This window comes from Heterocephalus glaber, unplaced genomic scaffold (assembly GCF_053883595.1).
Source record: "Heterocephalus glaber isolate CG9 unplaced genomic scaffold, H.glaber_assembly_v1.0 deba00001719, whole genome shotgun sequence".
Lineage (NCBI taxonomy): Eukaryota > Metazoa > Chordata > Mammalia > Rodentia > Bathyergidae > Heterocephalus > Heterocephalus glaber.
The window spans coordinates 6146469-6163335 of NW_028258432.1; the positions used below are offsets into that span (position 1 = coordinate 6146469).

Here is a 16867-nt window from a genome sequence, read left to right on the forward strand (position 1 = left end):
GAAAGAAATAATTGCAGATCAGCTACATAACCTGTCTACTTATTTATACACATGTCTCCATGATATTGCTGTGTTCTAAGTTTATGACAGTCAAGACATTGCAGAATGTTGTGGGGTTTTTTTAGTACCGGGGATCGAACTTGGGCCCCTGTGCTTACAGGGCAGGCGGCAGAACCACTGAGCTAAGTCCACGGCCCACATTGCAGAATGTTTTAAGAGAGAATTGCTTTCATTTATATTTATACCTTTTGTTAATTTAAAACATATTTAGAATACATTGTTAAATTATCTATTTATTCATGAAGTTTCTTGAATTTTCTAGGTGATAAAACAGGAACAAGACCAGAGTAAGTATATAACGTAATATATTTTGCTTAAGAGTTTTACATATTAAATTTTAGACAGATGTTATAGTGGAAAGTAAATAGAAACGCTGAGCATGGTGAAGCACACTTGCAGTCTCAGCACTCAGAAGGCTGAGGCAAGAGGATCGTTGTGACTTCCAAGCTACATGGTGAGTTCAAGGCCAACCTGAACTACAGAGCAAGACCCTGTCTTAGAAAAAAAGAAAGAAAAGTAAATATAACCAAGTACACATTTAGCAGAAAAACATTTTTTAAACTAGTGTTTATTAAGAATAAAATAAATATGTTTTAGAAAGATTATGAAAGGTCAGATCTTCAATTTTTAGTTATTAAGATTTAAAAACTATTCCTAGGTAAGTAATTGGCATTTCTACAAATAATACAAATAAGTGCAAAATACAGTGTATTTGTTGTTGTGAGGAGGTGCTAGGTATTGAACCCAGAGCCTTGTGCATGCTAAGCATGAACTCTACCACTGAGGTGTACCCACAGCCCTTAGAGCATATGCATATATAAAAATCATGCTGGTATGCTTTTAATTCCTGATGTCTTCAGTGAAGACAGTAGCTTCTGTATATGTTGTATATAAGCGTGAAGATGATCATTATTTTTATTATCAATTACATTTTCTCATCTAATTTGTATTACATTAAATAAAACATGTAAATAAATGATCAAGTTGAATCCTCACAAACATCTTGTGTATGTTGTAGTTTTATTTCAGATTACATCTATTATACAAAATGCTTAGGTCACAAAAAGAATTTCAGAATGTGGAGTTTTTGGATTTTGGAATTTTTAACAATAGAATTTACAAGTTGAGCATCCCTAATCTGAAACCCCAGAACTTTAAAAGTTTAAATGAAGAAGCTGAGAGAGACTGAGAGCTGTCTAGAGTTTTGTATCTTAACTTGTAATTCCATTACAGCAGGCCAAATTTTAGTTATCCTGTTCTCATTATTTGTGATTCTCTTAAACTACATCTCTCAGTCATATTTTTCCATTCCCATGTGTTGAAGAACAAATTAAGGTTACAGTGAAATGTTTTGATCATCTCATGACAAATTTTACAAATTTTAGTACAAATATTCCTCATTTAACACCTATCTTTTCAATAAGTATTTGAACTTATGTTCTACTCCTTGGATTTAAGACCGGTACTCAGACTTAAGACACAGGAACGTGAGCAGCAGTGTGGCCTTACGGTGGCTTCTTGAGTACAGTACAATATGGTACTGTAATTTTTGCTGATTGTCTTGTACAGTACTGTAGTTTTATGTTCTCATATATTACAGTACTGCCTGTAAGAGTTATGCAAATAAAAGCAAAGTTATCAAGTTGGGGTTTCTTTTGACCGTTTCTTTGTTCTGAATATCTTTTGGGGGTACTTGGAATTGAATTCAGGACCTTGTGCTTGCGAGGCAGGCGGTGGGGCACCACTGAGCTAAATCCCCAGCTTGGTTTTGAATATTATAATGTACATACTATATAAAATTCTTCATTTAGCTACTAATTTATTTAATGACCTAGTCCAGGGATGGAACTCGGTCTTTAAACAAGGAATGTCTATAAATGCTTTACTATTTTTGAACCGAAGAAAATATCAGAATCTTTGAGCCAGAGGGAAAACTTAGTTCTACATCTCATTTGTAATGTTTTGATTTTTTTGCTTAGACATTTAGTTAAATGCTTATAAGTGTATTTATAATAAATGTCAGTCTTACATAAGAAATCTCAGTGTCAAATATGTTGTGAAAATTATTTTGTAGATCAAGAAATTTATTTTTTTATAAAGAAATTTGAAATCATCCAATGAAGCTGTGAGTTGGGAATATTTGTTATATTTTCTCATATCTTAACACATACTCTTAATAAAACCGAGTTGTCAACTTTTATAAATCTCACTGGTATTAATATACTTGTGGCTTTTTTCTTAGGGATAGTAAAGCACTGAAAGATGAAAATCTACCTTCTGTCATTTGCCAGGATGTTGAAAACCTCCAGTAAGTGTCGAATACAATTAGATAATTAATACTAGAAGAATTCTAGAATACATTATAGGAGGAACATCTCTTCCTTCTAAACATTTTAACTGGTTAAAATTTTAATTCTTTTAAAAATCAGAAATTAAAAATCAGGAATTAAAATTGTGTAAAATGTGAGTTAATAAATGTTTTAGATTTTTTTTTAGGTTGGTATTATAACATTTATTAAAATAATGCTATGGGTTAATAGAAACAGCAGAGAACCAAAGAATTAAAATGCAAGCTATGTAAAGATTGTTTCTTAAAACACTTAGACTTTGACAAAAAGTATTTTAAATGTTTTTTTTCTGTAGAAGACTGATAGTGTATTTTTTTTTTAAATGAGTTTTATTTTTTTTATAGGAAATTTGTGAAGGAACAAAAACAGGTTCAAGAAGAAATTAGTAGAATGTCTTCAAAAGCAATGCTTAAAGTACAAGAAGATATTAAAGCTCTGAAACAGCTTCTGTCATTGGCTGCCAGTGGATTACAAAGAAACACTCTCAATATTGACAAACTGAAAATAGAAACTGCTCAGGTATACTGACTTACAGCCATTCTGCCATGGGATAGGATTTTTTTCTAAATTGGAAATAGAAATTTATTTAATTATTAAATTTGATACTATAAGAAAACCAGGTACTTCATATACTTTTAAATTGCCATCATAGTTATTAGTTTTTAATGAGTGTTTATTACTCACAAGACAGTATTCTGAACAGTTTATAGCTATTACCTAGTTTAGTTTTCATGACAGCCTTTTGAGATAAGTACTGTTATCCTTATTACATAAATAAGAAAACAGAGGTAGATCTGGGGATTTAGCTCAGTGGTGCCCTGCCTGCCTGGCAAGTGGAAAGTCCCGAGTTCAATCCTCGGTACCAAAAAAAAAAAAAGAAAACAGACAGGGAGGACTTTGTTAATAAGTTGGAAATCCTTAATTCAGATGCTGGTAATCCAGCTTTAGAGTTTATTCCCTTAACTACTTTTGTCTCGTAAGAGTATCTGCTAGCTAAATTGATCTTTTATACAAGAGGAGGGATACCTAGCCAGAAAATATTTTGTAACCTGTCAGTTATTAAATAGAAATTAAATGCTTTATAGATATTAAACTGGATGACTTGGGGTCCTGGATAAGATTTTAGTTAATAAAAATAATAATGAGCCTAGTATCTTCTGTCGCTTGTGCCTACTTGTTTTTCCCCCTCTTGCATAATACATAATATTTACTGAATATAATGTATAGTGAGGAGGAAAAATGATAGATGATTTTCTTGTAATTTATTTAAAAAAAATTTTTTTGTATTGGGGATTGAACTCGGGTCTTTGCACTTATGAGACAGGCGTTGGAACCACTGAGCTAAATCCCTGGCTACTTGTATTTTATGTATTGTAATTAGAAAATATACTTGATCTCATCACAAAGGTATAGACGCCCTTCCCTAAAATTATTCCTGGCCGGGTGTGGTAGCTCAGGCCTATAATCCCACCACTTGGGAGGTTAAGGCAGGAGGATTGTCACAAGTTCAAGGCCACCCTGGACTACATAGTGAGTTCAAGGACAGCCTGAACTACATAGTGAAACCCTGTCTTTAAAAAACTCCCAAAAAGAAAAATTGTTCCTGATCCGTTAATAAATTTGATGTGATAACCCTTTTTCCTATGGGTTTATCAAAGTGCTGTTCTCATCATAAATGAAATGATAATATTTTAACTAAAAATTTTAAAGGCACTTATATGTATTTTTGGAGAATACTCTGATCTCTTACAAATTCTCTGGTTGAATATGAATATCCTCCTTGTTTCCTTCCCACTTATTTTTCCTTTTTCATCAGTATCCTTTAGATGGGAGAATAGGCTCCGATTAAACATTACTTGAATTTATAAATTTCATGTGTAAAATAAGTTATAAATAAATGACAATTAGCAAAATAATGGAGGAGTTAAACTTGAGAGAGAAACAATCACTATATAGGACCTATTGTAACTAAAATTATATTATTCCATTCACAAATAATGAATGTGTGGAGTCTCTAATACGTAGTAAACTTGTTAATTGTGTTTTATAGATAAGAATCAATAGAGGGCAAATGAAATAATAGATTTAGATAGAGCATGAAGGTGGTAAAGAAAGAAGAGGGTTAAGAATCAAAGTATCCTTAAGGAAAAAAAAATTTGATCTAAGATTACTCTTAATTTCCAATATACAGAAGTTGGTACTCTACCCAGAGTCTAATATTGCAAAAAGTGTTGTGAATCCCTTGTGAAATTAATAATCTTATTTAACCACAGACATTTTCTTTAAAGCCATTCTGGGAAATAATAAGCAATATTATGGTGAGGACTGGTGTATACAGAAATCTTATAGAAGCCAAACCTCTTTTATATACCTCATTTTTGGGGTAATTATCTCAAGTTTAAGTAGGAGCATTCATTCTTATTTTTGTATAGAGTTGGTGCCAAATGGCTTAATATGTTATGTGTATTAAATAATGAAATTGAATTTAGTTGTCATGTCATTCAGTGAATTTTTTTTTAAAGCCTATGTTCCAGGCCCTTGAGACATTAGGAATCAAAAGATTTATTCTAGGTAGAGAGTAATGTTCCATTTACAAGGTATGGTAGGGACACAGAGGATTCAAGTGGGCATTTTTTCATCTATACAGAGTAGGGTATCTTCATGTTGAATAGAAACATGTGTCGGCATTCCCCAGCAGGGAGGAAGGAAAGAAGGCTATGAAGCATGTCATAGGTAAGCATTGTAGTATGAAGGGAGTCGGCCTGGCAAGAGCCAGTGCTTAGAGAACTGGGCAGGTGTCAGTCTTGAAAAATCCAGACTTTTTCAGGGCATTTGTATGACGGTTGATGGATGGAAGCTTGAGTTCAAGAGTAAAGAAGGAAGTGCAAATAATAGTAACACTTAGGCAGTTTAACACATTCACGAGCCATAATTTAGCTGCTGGGTGGCTTGGACCACTTGTTGAATATGTATGCTTTTTATTAATTTTATTAGTAAAAAGACCAATAAAAGTGATTAGATCTGTTTATACCACCAGTGGTATAAGCTGTCCAATGGGACACTCATTCATGTACCACCAAGTAGGAGGGAACATGTTAGTGAGGAAAATATGCTTCAGGGCATATAAAGTTAAAGTACTGTTTTTGAAAATAAAGGGTACATAAGTAGAGGTTGAAAAAGCAGTGAAATGATAGGAATGTGGAATGTGAATTGGTAGGCTAGAATATTAGTCATGAAAAACCATTGAGTAGAATTTAGACATGGCATTGAGGAATCTAGAAGGCAATATAGGAATGGTTCAGTGTGAATGCTCTAAAAGAATTGGGCTGCCTCTGTTCAGGTCTTGGGTCTTCTAGCAGCATGGCATTGGGCAGTTATGTCTTGTAACTCCATTTCTTCAGGTGTAAAAAGTAAAACATTTCCTAATGGTTATTATAGAGGGATAGTCAAGATAATGTAAGTAAAGCCTTCAGCCGAGTGCTTAGTACACAGGAAGCACCTGTAGGGTAATTGTTACTGGCATCAGTTTCAATGTTGATGTATCTGGTTGCTTTTTTAAAAAAGTGCTTTCTGCATTTGTATATTAAAGATTTTTGGAGAGTAGCATACTCTTTTTACTGTGGAGGAATTAATTTTGTGAATTTTAAAGAAACCTGTAATTTCTTAAAGTATATCAACCATTCAGTATAGTTTTATCATAGAGTTTGTTAAAAGTTTACTTTGTCGTTTCTTTTTTTTCTTTTTTTCCTTTCTTTTTCTTTTTTTTTATTGCTACTGGGGATCAAACTCTGGACCTTGTGCTTGTGAAGCAGGGAGCGGAACCACTGAGCTAAATCCCTGGCCCAGTTTGTTGTTTCTTGAAAGAAGTTTTAGAGACTTGTAAAAAGTAGCTTTATCCATACTGTTACTAAAGCATAAAATTTCTGCTGGTATTGTTTGAAATGTCAATCCAGAGATAGTTGGCATTTTTGGTATACTCTTAACTGTTTTTGTTGTTTTTCAAACTTTTTGGTATATTAGGAGTTAAAGAATGCTGAAATAGCTTTAAGAACCCAGAAAACACCACCTGGACTCCAACATGAAAATACAGCTCCTGCTGAGTAAGTTACTGGATTTTTAGAAACAAATATTTCTCATTTTAAGATAGCAGAACAAGCTCTAGAAATGTAACTCAGAGGGAGAATACTTGTCTAGCATATGTGAAGTTCTAGCCTCAGAATTTGAAAAGAAACCAGAATGGTAATAATAATGAGCAAGGTAAGAATTTTTAATTACTCTGTGGAAAGGCTTTGTTAATTAGAACTTTACATGGAATTTTAAATTTACTTCTAATAACCCCAAATTGATAGTTTGTTATCCCTTTTTACTAAAGGGTTAGTGAAAGCTAAGAGCTGAACTTTTAACCACTGTTACACAGTTAAACTTCTTAAATATTACTTAGAGGGTTTATTCCATTTATTCCATTTTTTCATATAATAGAAATAAATTTTTACCCATTAAAACTTTCAGATTAATAATTTTAATAGTTCTATCCTTTAAGCATACTAAATATAGTTTAACCCTTTCACTTGTTTGTATAGCTTTTTTTTTTTTTTTTTGAGATAGGGCCTAGACTGGCCTTGAACATACAAGGATCCTCCTACCTTAGCCTTCCCTTGTGCTACCACACTGACTTGCATAGCTTTTATTTACATAGGCAGTACATGTTCAGGAATAAAAGTTAGAAAATGTAGATAAGTAAAAGAAAAAACTCACTTACCATTGCATCACTTAGTTTGTATATCCATCTACTTTCTATATATATGATATAGATTTTGTCTTTCACTTTTGGTGTTTTTTTTGTTTTTTTGGTACCGGAGATCAAACTTGGGACCTTGCGCTTGTGAGGCAGGCGGGGGAACCACTGAGCTAAATCCCCGGCCCCTTGTCTTTCAGTTTTTTGAGACAGGGGTCCCACTATGTAATTCAGGCTGGCCTTTAAATCATGGTGATCATCCTGCTTTAGTACTAGGGTTACAGGCGTTTGCCACTGCATCCAGCCAGCTATCTTTGTTTTTATATCCTTCCATGTTGATAAAGAAGAGATAGCTGATACATGTCAAGTGCTTATTTTTTTCTAAACAGTGTGATCTGTGCTATCATACTTTACCTCATACCTTTTACAACTCCGGGATGGCTGTTTCTCCAATTTTAGCGATGGGGATCCACAAGCATGTAGGAGGTGAGTTGTGAGTGGTAGACATCCGTTTGACTCCTGATTCCTCACATTTTTCTCTTTTAACTTTTTGTTATGATGCTATTTCAAACTTGAAAAGTTTCAAAAATAGAACAAAAATGTCCTGTGTACCGCTCTTCCATATCCCCTACATATTAATGTTTCTACCATATTTGTTTTTCTCTTCATTTATGTATATAAGGATGTTTTTCTACCTGAACAGTTTTGGTTATTTGCAGACAGTGCACATTATGCCTAAGTACATTAGTGTGTATTTTTAAAAAATAAGAGTAGACTCTTATATAATAGTATAATTACTAAAATCAGGAAATCAGTAACAATGACAATCCTGTATCTTATTCAAATTAGCATGGGATGGGCTTCCTTGATGGACTTTGTCTAGTAATTTATCCCCATGTGTTGTTCTTCACACTGTCAGGAGAGCTGATTTTGCAAAAAAGCTTTCACAGTTGCCCATTTCTTACAGGAAAGTGTTCAGATTCCTTTTGTTACTGAAAGAACTGTAGGTACTTGGTTATAAAATCTGGTTGACAGTTGAGTTTTTTAAATTAACTTTATTTCAAACTTTAAACTTACAGAAAACCTTAAAAAATAGTGCAAAGAATTCCCTAATAACCATAAATCTATAGTATAATTATCAACAACAGGAAACTAGCCCTCATATGGTGTTACTAAACCATAGAACCTACTGGAATTTTACTGATTTTTTTTTCACCTATATATATATTTTTGTTCCAGAATCCTACTGGATTGCGCTTATTTGTGGATTTCTTCTTAGTCTCTTCCTGTCTGTAATAGTTATTCAATCTTGTCTTGGATGATCTTGTTACTTACGAAGACTTAATCATGTTATTTTGTGGACTAGCCTTACTTTGGGTTTATCTCCCATGATTGGAATAATGATTTACAATGTTTGGGTTTTTTGTTTCAGTGATAATATCTGTGGCATATGCTCAAACTAATTTGAAGAGTCTACTCAAGATAGGACATTTATTTATTTGGTATTTTGAATATTTTAAAAAATTTGATCTTTTTTGATGTGTTTATAGCTATTTCAGAATCTTGGTTCAGCAGTTTGAGGTACAGCTTCAGCAGTACAGACAGCAGATTGAAGACCTAGAAAATCATCTTGCCACTCAAGCAAATAATTCACATATAACTCCTCAAGGTAACCTGCTTACTCTGATTGGGTTTTCTTTTTGTTTTTTTGGTACCAGGGATCAAACTCAGGACCTTGTGTTTGCGAGGCAGGTGGCAGAACCACTGAGCTAAATCTCTAGCCTATGATTGAGTTTTTGATTAGTACTGTTATTTTATTGGTGAGAGAGATTAAATCATGGTTGTGTAGTAGGTATACAACTACATATAGCAAGTTGTCTTAAATAGCTTTAAGAAAAATTTCCTTAAAAGTCATTGATGAAATCTTTATTTCTTGTAAATAGAAAATGCTTTCTTAAGAAGTTACTGTGGTAACAAGGGCAGAAATCCTAGGCCTTCCCCCTTCTCAGATTACTATTTTAGTATATGTGCTGCCAACGCGGGCACCCTTCTCAGATTACTAATGCAGCCATTCTTTCAGTCTTTTCAGTCTGCTGTCTTCTCTAGCTGGCCATAGGAGCATTGCTGGAGGGTTTTTTGTCATTGTTTTGTTTTCCTCCTACATAATAACTTTTTTTTTTTTTCTCCTACCGGGCATTGAACTCTGGTCCTTGTGCTTGCGAGACAGGCAGCAGAACCACTGAGCTAAATCCCCGGCCCACCTACATATTAACTATACTCAAAATTGGACTTGAATAATAGAAAAGTAAAATTGATTGTAATGTATTTGTGATAATATAATTTTCTTTTATAGATTTGTCAATGGCTATGCAGAAAATATATCAAACATTTGTAGCTTTAGCTGCACAACTTCAGTCTATTCATGAAAATGTAAAGGTAAGTTTTCACTGCCAGTTCATCTATCTGCATATCTAGACCCAAGTATTTGTTCGTTTGGGAACCCAGGTGGCCTTGTACAGAAATAGATCAAATTACATATAAGGGAAAAGACTAAGACTACTACAGTCCATAATCATGCCCCCATACAAATATTGATGAAGTCTATTTTTAAAAAGATCCCAGTGGCTTATACACTCTGTTATTATTTTTTTCATTGATTGTTTAAGCTCACATCCTCTGTTGAACATTTAGATTGTTTCCATTTCATTACCACTATAAATAGTAATACAGAAAATAAGTAGTAGCAAAATCTTTGGCCACTGACTTAATTTTATATGTCTTAAATTTTGACTACTGTATTAAAAAGCTTGATTACATTTCTCCTTTTGTATTTAATACATGTAATTTAAATAAAATAATTTATCAGTGAATATTTTGATCCTCATATAATGTTAGTTTTTAGAATTTTTATGCAAGTGAAATGTTAAATATAAGTACTTTTTCCAACTAACCAAGCAAATGTAACCAAATTAATATTTAATATAGTCCAGAAAAAAACCTTTAAAATTCAAAGCAGCCAGACCTGAGTCTGAATAAGTTAATCTTGCTGGGCATGGTGGCGCACACCTATGATCCCACTACTTGGGAGGCTGAGGCAAGAGGATCACCATGGGTTCAAGGCCAGCCTGGGCTGCATAGTGACTTCAAGGCCAGTTAGCACTAATAGGGAGAACCTGTCTCAAAAAAAAGAAGAAAGAAAGAAAAACAAACTTAATCTTACAGAATAAATGGAAATTATCAGTGTTTTTATGCTTATTTTAATCTCATACACGGTAACAAACATTTTTTACTTAACCATTTAAATTTCATCATTTTTGAAACAATAGCACACTTTTATCCTTTTCCTTTAAATAGACTTTAAACCAAATTTTAAAAATAATTTTTAAAGGAGAAAATTTTATCAAAATTTCTTGAATTTTATTAGTCTATAATGTTACTTTAATTTTTAAAACTGCTAATGATGATTCTGTGTTGGCACTTTGAAATCAGTGTTATGCTGATTTTTTCCCTTAATTTTTATTATGAAAGCTTTCAAATAAATGTAAAACTAGAACACTATCATAATGACTGCCTGTGTACTACCACTTAATTTCAGCCATCATCAAGATCCTGTTGGATTTATTTTACCAATTCTCCATATACAGATTCTTTTCTGAAGTACTTTAAAGCACATCCTAGGTATAAATTTGTATGTTTTTTTCAGCAGACTTTCTCGTCTGTGGTTTGTACTTCTAACATGATCATAAAACAGGCCAAAATTTGCATGAATAAATTTAACATGATCATTTGACCTATTGGTTTTTTTTTAAATGCATTCCCAAAAACCAAAACATGTTCTATAATTAGATTTGATATGTTAGCATTTATTTTCAGCTTAGTTTAATGAGCAAGCCAACTATAAATTCTAGACTTATTCCTTATAGAAATCTTACAAGAGGTGTTTTTTTGTTCCTCTTGTTTTTCATCAATCTGTCGAAACAGACTTAAACACCTTATCCAGCCAGGCTCCAGTGGCATTAACAAATTTGAAAGTTTTAGGAATTATATATCATGGATAATATCAGCTTTTAAAATGTGTTTTCAAATCTCTAAGGCAGGCCATTTCTTCCTTACCCTAAGTAGATGTACAGTTTTTGAGACACTGATGCCGTACTTCCTATGGGACTGTGCACAGGGAAAGAAATGGTGGGTTTGGGGGAGATGAGCAGTGAGGTTTGTTTTCTTACGTCACACTCCCTGTTTCTGACTTCACATTTTCTCCAGTGTCCAGTTCTTAGCAGGTTCACTTTAGCCCATAATAAAGGTAGCAAAGTTTGGAACTTGAGCATTAAATATGGATATCCAGGGCCGGGGATTTAGCTCAGTGGTTCTGCCACCTGCCTCACAAGCAGAAGGACCTGAGTTCGATCCCCGGTACCAAAAAAAAAAATAAATAAAAATATGGATATCCACACAAAAGGGTGAATTAGCTTTAAAACTATAACAAGATTTCTAAGTCTCTGCTGTTTCAGCAAATTATTGAAAATTATTTCTATTAAGAAAGGTAATAGATATGAAAATTCTGCATCTCTTCAAAGAATGATATAAATTTTATCTAAATTAGGCTAATTTAAGTAACATTTAATATTTAACTATTTAATGAAAATACTTAAGAAATCTGGTGTGAAATAGAATCATTCTTTTAAAAAACCTTTGTCAAAGCGTATTTGCACCAGGTAAGTTGGTAATTTTTCTTGCTCTGGAGTTAGAAACTCAAAGTCTTGGAGTAGGGGAGGGACTAGATTTTCAAGTTACCATTTCATCGTACAGCAGTAAAGTAGAAGCCCTCCTTACACTCTTCCACTTCTGTTTGTGTGAGGTGTGCCATTTACTTTAGCATGTGTTTATTTGAGCCTTCTTAAAGAAATATACTCAAGTGTATGTGTAGTGCTGGCTTTTAAAGGTTATAAGAAGGTTGGGCATTTGAGGGAAATTTTTCATGAAAAATTACAGTACTTATTTAAATATTACTCAGTTTGCCTCAGACTTAGTTGAGGCTAGTCTAAACAGTTTCACAAAGCCAAAATATTTTAGGCAGCATATTGTAAAGATATATAACCAAAGTAGGAAATTAAATATTCAAAGGAGTGAGAGAACTCTCAAACTCATCACTTCTCACATAGACATAAATTACTAATTTTTAAACTTTTAGGTTAGGTGGAATGTATAATATTGTAGTGTCTGATCATTGGCAATTTATTTCATAATTATCCACTAATATTCTTAATTTTTAGTTCAGGTGGAATGTAATCATTGGTAATTTATTTTATACTTACACTCATTTACATATTAGGGTCAAAATGGAACTTGATTACCTTTTTACCCCCATTTCTTCAGGTGCTCAAAGAACAATACCTTGGCTATAGGAAAATGTTCTTGGGAGATGCCGTAGATGTGTTTGAGGCCAGGCGGGCAGAAGCTAAGAAGTGGCAGAATACACCCAGAGTTACCACTGGACCCACGCCCTTCAGCACCATGCCAAATGCAGCAGCCATTGCCATGGCTGCAACACTTACACAGCAGCAACAGCCTGCTACAGGTCTGAATGCATTCAAGTTATAGCTTATTGTTTCAAATGCAGAACATTTATGAGCATTTTTATAAGTCTTCCTTTTGTGTGAGCACTGAAGAAATTTCTATGAATAGCTGTTCCAAAACAATCTAAAAATTGTGATGGACACAATTATTAACATACCTGACAAATGCAGGGTAGTCTAGCAATAATTATACATCAGATATAGAATATTGTGAATTTACTTAATGTTATTTGCTGTATTGCTATAGTATTCTTTAGAACATGGTGTTTCACTACTGAATTACATTTAAAAATGACATTAGATTCTAAAATTGTGATTGTGTCATTGTTTTAAGGTCAGAGATCATCCATCCAACCACTTAATACTGATAGATGGTGCATTCTCATTTTCATCAGACAGTGATTGCAAAGTAGCCACATTCAGGATGAGTATGTTTTTACTGACTGAAGATATATTGAGGATCAATAGGTTTGTTTTTATGTACTTTGGAAACAGAGCATGGGCCCTTTAAACCAATTTTTAATGTACATGCTAGAGTATTTGTACCTTTTCAAAATGAACAGTAGCAAGAGCAGAAAAGATATTTTGAGATGTGTATTCAGTAGGAATTGGGAAGTTGAGCAGATGAAAATAATTAGTGAAATACTGGAATGCAGGTCCTTTTGTTCCTTGGTTTAATTCCACTTCTAAACAGAAACATTTTTGTGGTATAGTTCTAAATGTTCTGTTTGGTCTTTTGGAGGTTATTAGTTGTCTTAATACTCCTGCAGTCTCTTGTCAGGCTTGAAGTTGACATAGAAAAATAGTCTTTATGGATACTGATTATTTTCCATGAATCATTTATAAATTTTTGAGTAAAGCTTATTTATTCTATAGCATGTGTCTTTCTGAGAACTCCATATAGTCTACTAGCAAATTATAATACAGAAAGAGTAAAAAACACCAAAAAACAACATGTTTAGGTTGCATTCATGCTGCCCTGTACTGGAGAAGCATTCTCTGGTCACTGTTGGCATTTTAAAGAATTGTTCTTCACATTTGGAGATGACAGAAAATGACTTGCCATCAGTAAAAGGCTGATGATAGATTTATGCCAAATCTTCCACCTTCCGTGGCTGGACCCATGTGAATAGTGGCTTGCATAAGCACTGTCTAGTATCTCTAGCTGGCTTGAGTGTAGGATTGTATTCTCAAGTTGTGAAGGGGAAAACGTCATTATGGGGTTGATTGCTTTGAAGAATCAGTCCCATAATCCTGACCATTAACTCTCATGATTACTTAATCAGCTACTCAAACTAACCCTACTATCAGTTTACTATTTAGAGCCAGTGTTAATCCTAAAATAGATCCTAAAATGTGGGTTGGGTTAAGTGTTAAGTATTTGTTAAATATAATTGATTTCCATACAATAAATAAATAAATGAGAAAAGTCATTTAACTAAATGTTATGCTGTAAGTGAAAATATTCTATGGTGAATAACTAAACTTGAAGTAAAATCACCTGTCAAGGTTTTGTTTTGTTTTTAACTTATGTAGACATTCTAATCTTGAGAATTTCATAGGTTTTCACTCATATATTTTGGGCCCATGGACCTATGAAGATACATGTTCATTCTATGAGTGCTTACTATGTGCTAGGTTTGAGGGATGCAAAGGTAGATGATATAGATATGCTCTTTACTCTCTGTGGTGGGAGAGAATATTACCTTAATTTGATGTAATCATCCTGAGGAACCTTTTGCTCATATGCTTTAATTTGTCTATGACTTTTACCAGTATTTTTTTTTTTTTGGCCAGGGGACATTTACTACTTTCAGTGTTCTTGTAGTTTAGGAGTCTCCATAAGGACTTTCTAATCAGGAGGCAGGAATAGGAATTGATCAACCTAAATAGTCTTTTATAGTGTTTTCACTTTGAGTTGTATGAGTTTTTAAAATTGAGAAGTTAACAACAGTGACAACAATTTTGCATTAGGGCCCTCTCTTCCCTTTTGTCTCTCAAGGTCTCCCAGGCTCTGTAGTCCATTCCTTTATGCTTTCCCATTCAGAAGTGGGTCACTTTAGTCTTAGTAATGTCACTATTGTTTGCAATTTATTTTGTAACAGTTCCTCATTATGCTCTGTAACTTTCATGAAATATTTTAAGTGCCAATTACAAATTTTAAACCATTTAGATAAAGCTAGATGAGCTTGTGCACTGTTTTCATACATCACTGTTAATCTGCACAAGATTTGAGTTACCAGAGAGTTTTTAGTTTTATTTGCATATAGACTTCTTGATTTATTAATGTAAATTAATATGGGCACAGAGCAGATGACTTTTTAAATTTTTTTTTTCTTTCTTTTTTTTTGTATTTTTTGAAACAGGACCTCACTATATAGTCTAGGTTGGCCTTGAGTTCAGTATATATCCCAGGCCGGCTTCCAACTTGTGGCTCTTCTCCTTAGCCTTCAGAGTGCTGGGATTACATGTGTGTACCAACTATGATCAATCAGTTAGCTTTTCTTAGACTGCTACGTTCTGAAGGTAGTTTTCCTCTTGTCTTTCTTAGAGGTGGAGGATAGACTTAAATGACTGATTGATCCTCCATGTGTGTCTGTGTCTGTGCGTGTATTTGTGCTGGGGATTGGACCGAGGGCCTAGTACATGCTAAGTGCACATTCTTAAAAAATACACATGCTTAAGCATGTGTGATTTATGATGTTAGTACTGAAAGCTGAAGGGAATTGAAAAACCAGCAGGCTGTTTTTGTATGAAATGAGCATCAGTATATGGGAGGGCTGGATTTTGCTGTTGTGTTTTGACACTTTTCGAAGTTCTTGATGTTTACATAAGACTTTCTCACATGACTTAGCTGCTGTTTTTAAGGAGAGATGACACATTTTCCTACTTTCTAGCTTTCAATGAAGGTTTGGACATTTAAGGTATAGTGTTAAATAGAAAACTTTGTTTGTCTTTTAGTTTCTTGTGCTTTTGTTGTATTTAATAACCAAAGGAACTTTCCCCATTAAATCAGTTAAAAATAAAACTTTTCAAATTGGGGAAAAGGCAGTTTTGGTTTTTAAAGAAAAATTATTTTAAAAGCCAATTTAGGAGTTACTATACTAATTACGTTAGGTATTTTTAGTGATCTTGGAAAACTATAAAACCTTTTAGCACTTTAGTCCTTTTCCTGTGAATGCAGTTTTAAGAGAGTAGATTCTATTCTGGAAAGTATGAATTACAGTGCTAATCCTGATTTTGTTGTGTGTGAATATATCATATAATTTTTGTAAAATATTACTCTACATGAAGATTTCACTTTGGGCAGTCATTGGTATATATTGCTATTAACTTGATTTTATTTATTAAAGAGCCTCTCATTGAACGACTAATAAGATTTTAAAGCAGACTTGTATTGTTTACATAACTTTTGCCTGAAGGATTTAGATTCTTCTAATATTGAAACTAATGATAGCCAGAGTGTAATATATGAGTCTGATACTTTGGCATGGGAGATATTTATCATGAATTTTTACTATTAAAAATGTTATACATTTGCCTACTAGTTTTATAAATGATGCCTTCAGAATTTGTATGAAGGTACAAAACTCAAAAGTATCATGTATCTGTTGTTCAATGAAAAGTCTTGTCATTGTTAGACATGAGTTCTTGATATCTTGAATATTGATGATTTGAGAATTATGTTCTATTGCTCTTAAAAACAGACCCACACACAACAAAAAGAGTAACTCCTATGACTTGTAAGGCTGAGGGCTGTGGTGTGCATTATTCTGTAGGGTCTTCCACCAGCAGTGCCTCCTAATTACATGTGACACTTAAGTTTCTCAATGTTAAAGAAATTGGACATGTGTTTTTTACATATTATTTTTGTTAGAAATAAAATGATATGCTTGATTTCTTTTTCCTATGGTAACATTTTACAAAAGAGTTACTAGACAATTGTTTTATTCTCAAATTGATCTTAAACTGGATGTAAAAATTTGAATCATTTTTTAATTTATTTTTTTAATAGTAGTATAAGAACTTTGGCTCCTATTAGTTGTTACTCTTTATTTTCTAGATAGAAGCTATTTGAGAAGTCCAGTTTCTGTCCTGTATAGCAAAATGTAGTTTCTCAGTTTTTTGTTTTGTTTTGATGCTTTATA

At 33.2% G+C, this 16867-nt stretch overlaps 1 protein-coding gene across 7 annotated transcripts in view; it reads left to right on the forward strand.

The window, feature by feature from the left end:
• The window catches only part of Nup58 (nucleoporin 58), a 69762-nt gene that overhangs the window by 18065 nt on the left and 34830 nt on the right, over window positions 1–16867 (forward strand). For all 7 annotated transcript variants that reach the window (XM_087199437.1, XM_021236339.2, XM_087199436.1 and 4 more), the window contains 7 exons: window positions 323–347; window positions 2303–2368; window positions 2753–2927; window positions 6429–6508; window positions 8694–8812; window positions 9497–9579; window positions 12520–12721. In XM_087199437.1, coding sequence (XP_087055563.1) covers window positions 323–347; window positions 2303–2368; window positions 2753–2927; window positions 6429–6508; window positions 8694–8812; window positions 9497–9579; window positions 12520–12721 — 750 coding nt within the window. The remainder of the gene's footprint in view (window positions 1–322; window positions 348–2302; window positions 2369–2752; window positions 2928–6428; window positions 6509–8693; window positions 8813–9496; window positions 9580–12519; window positions 12722–16867) is intronic.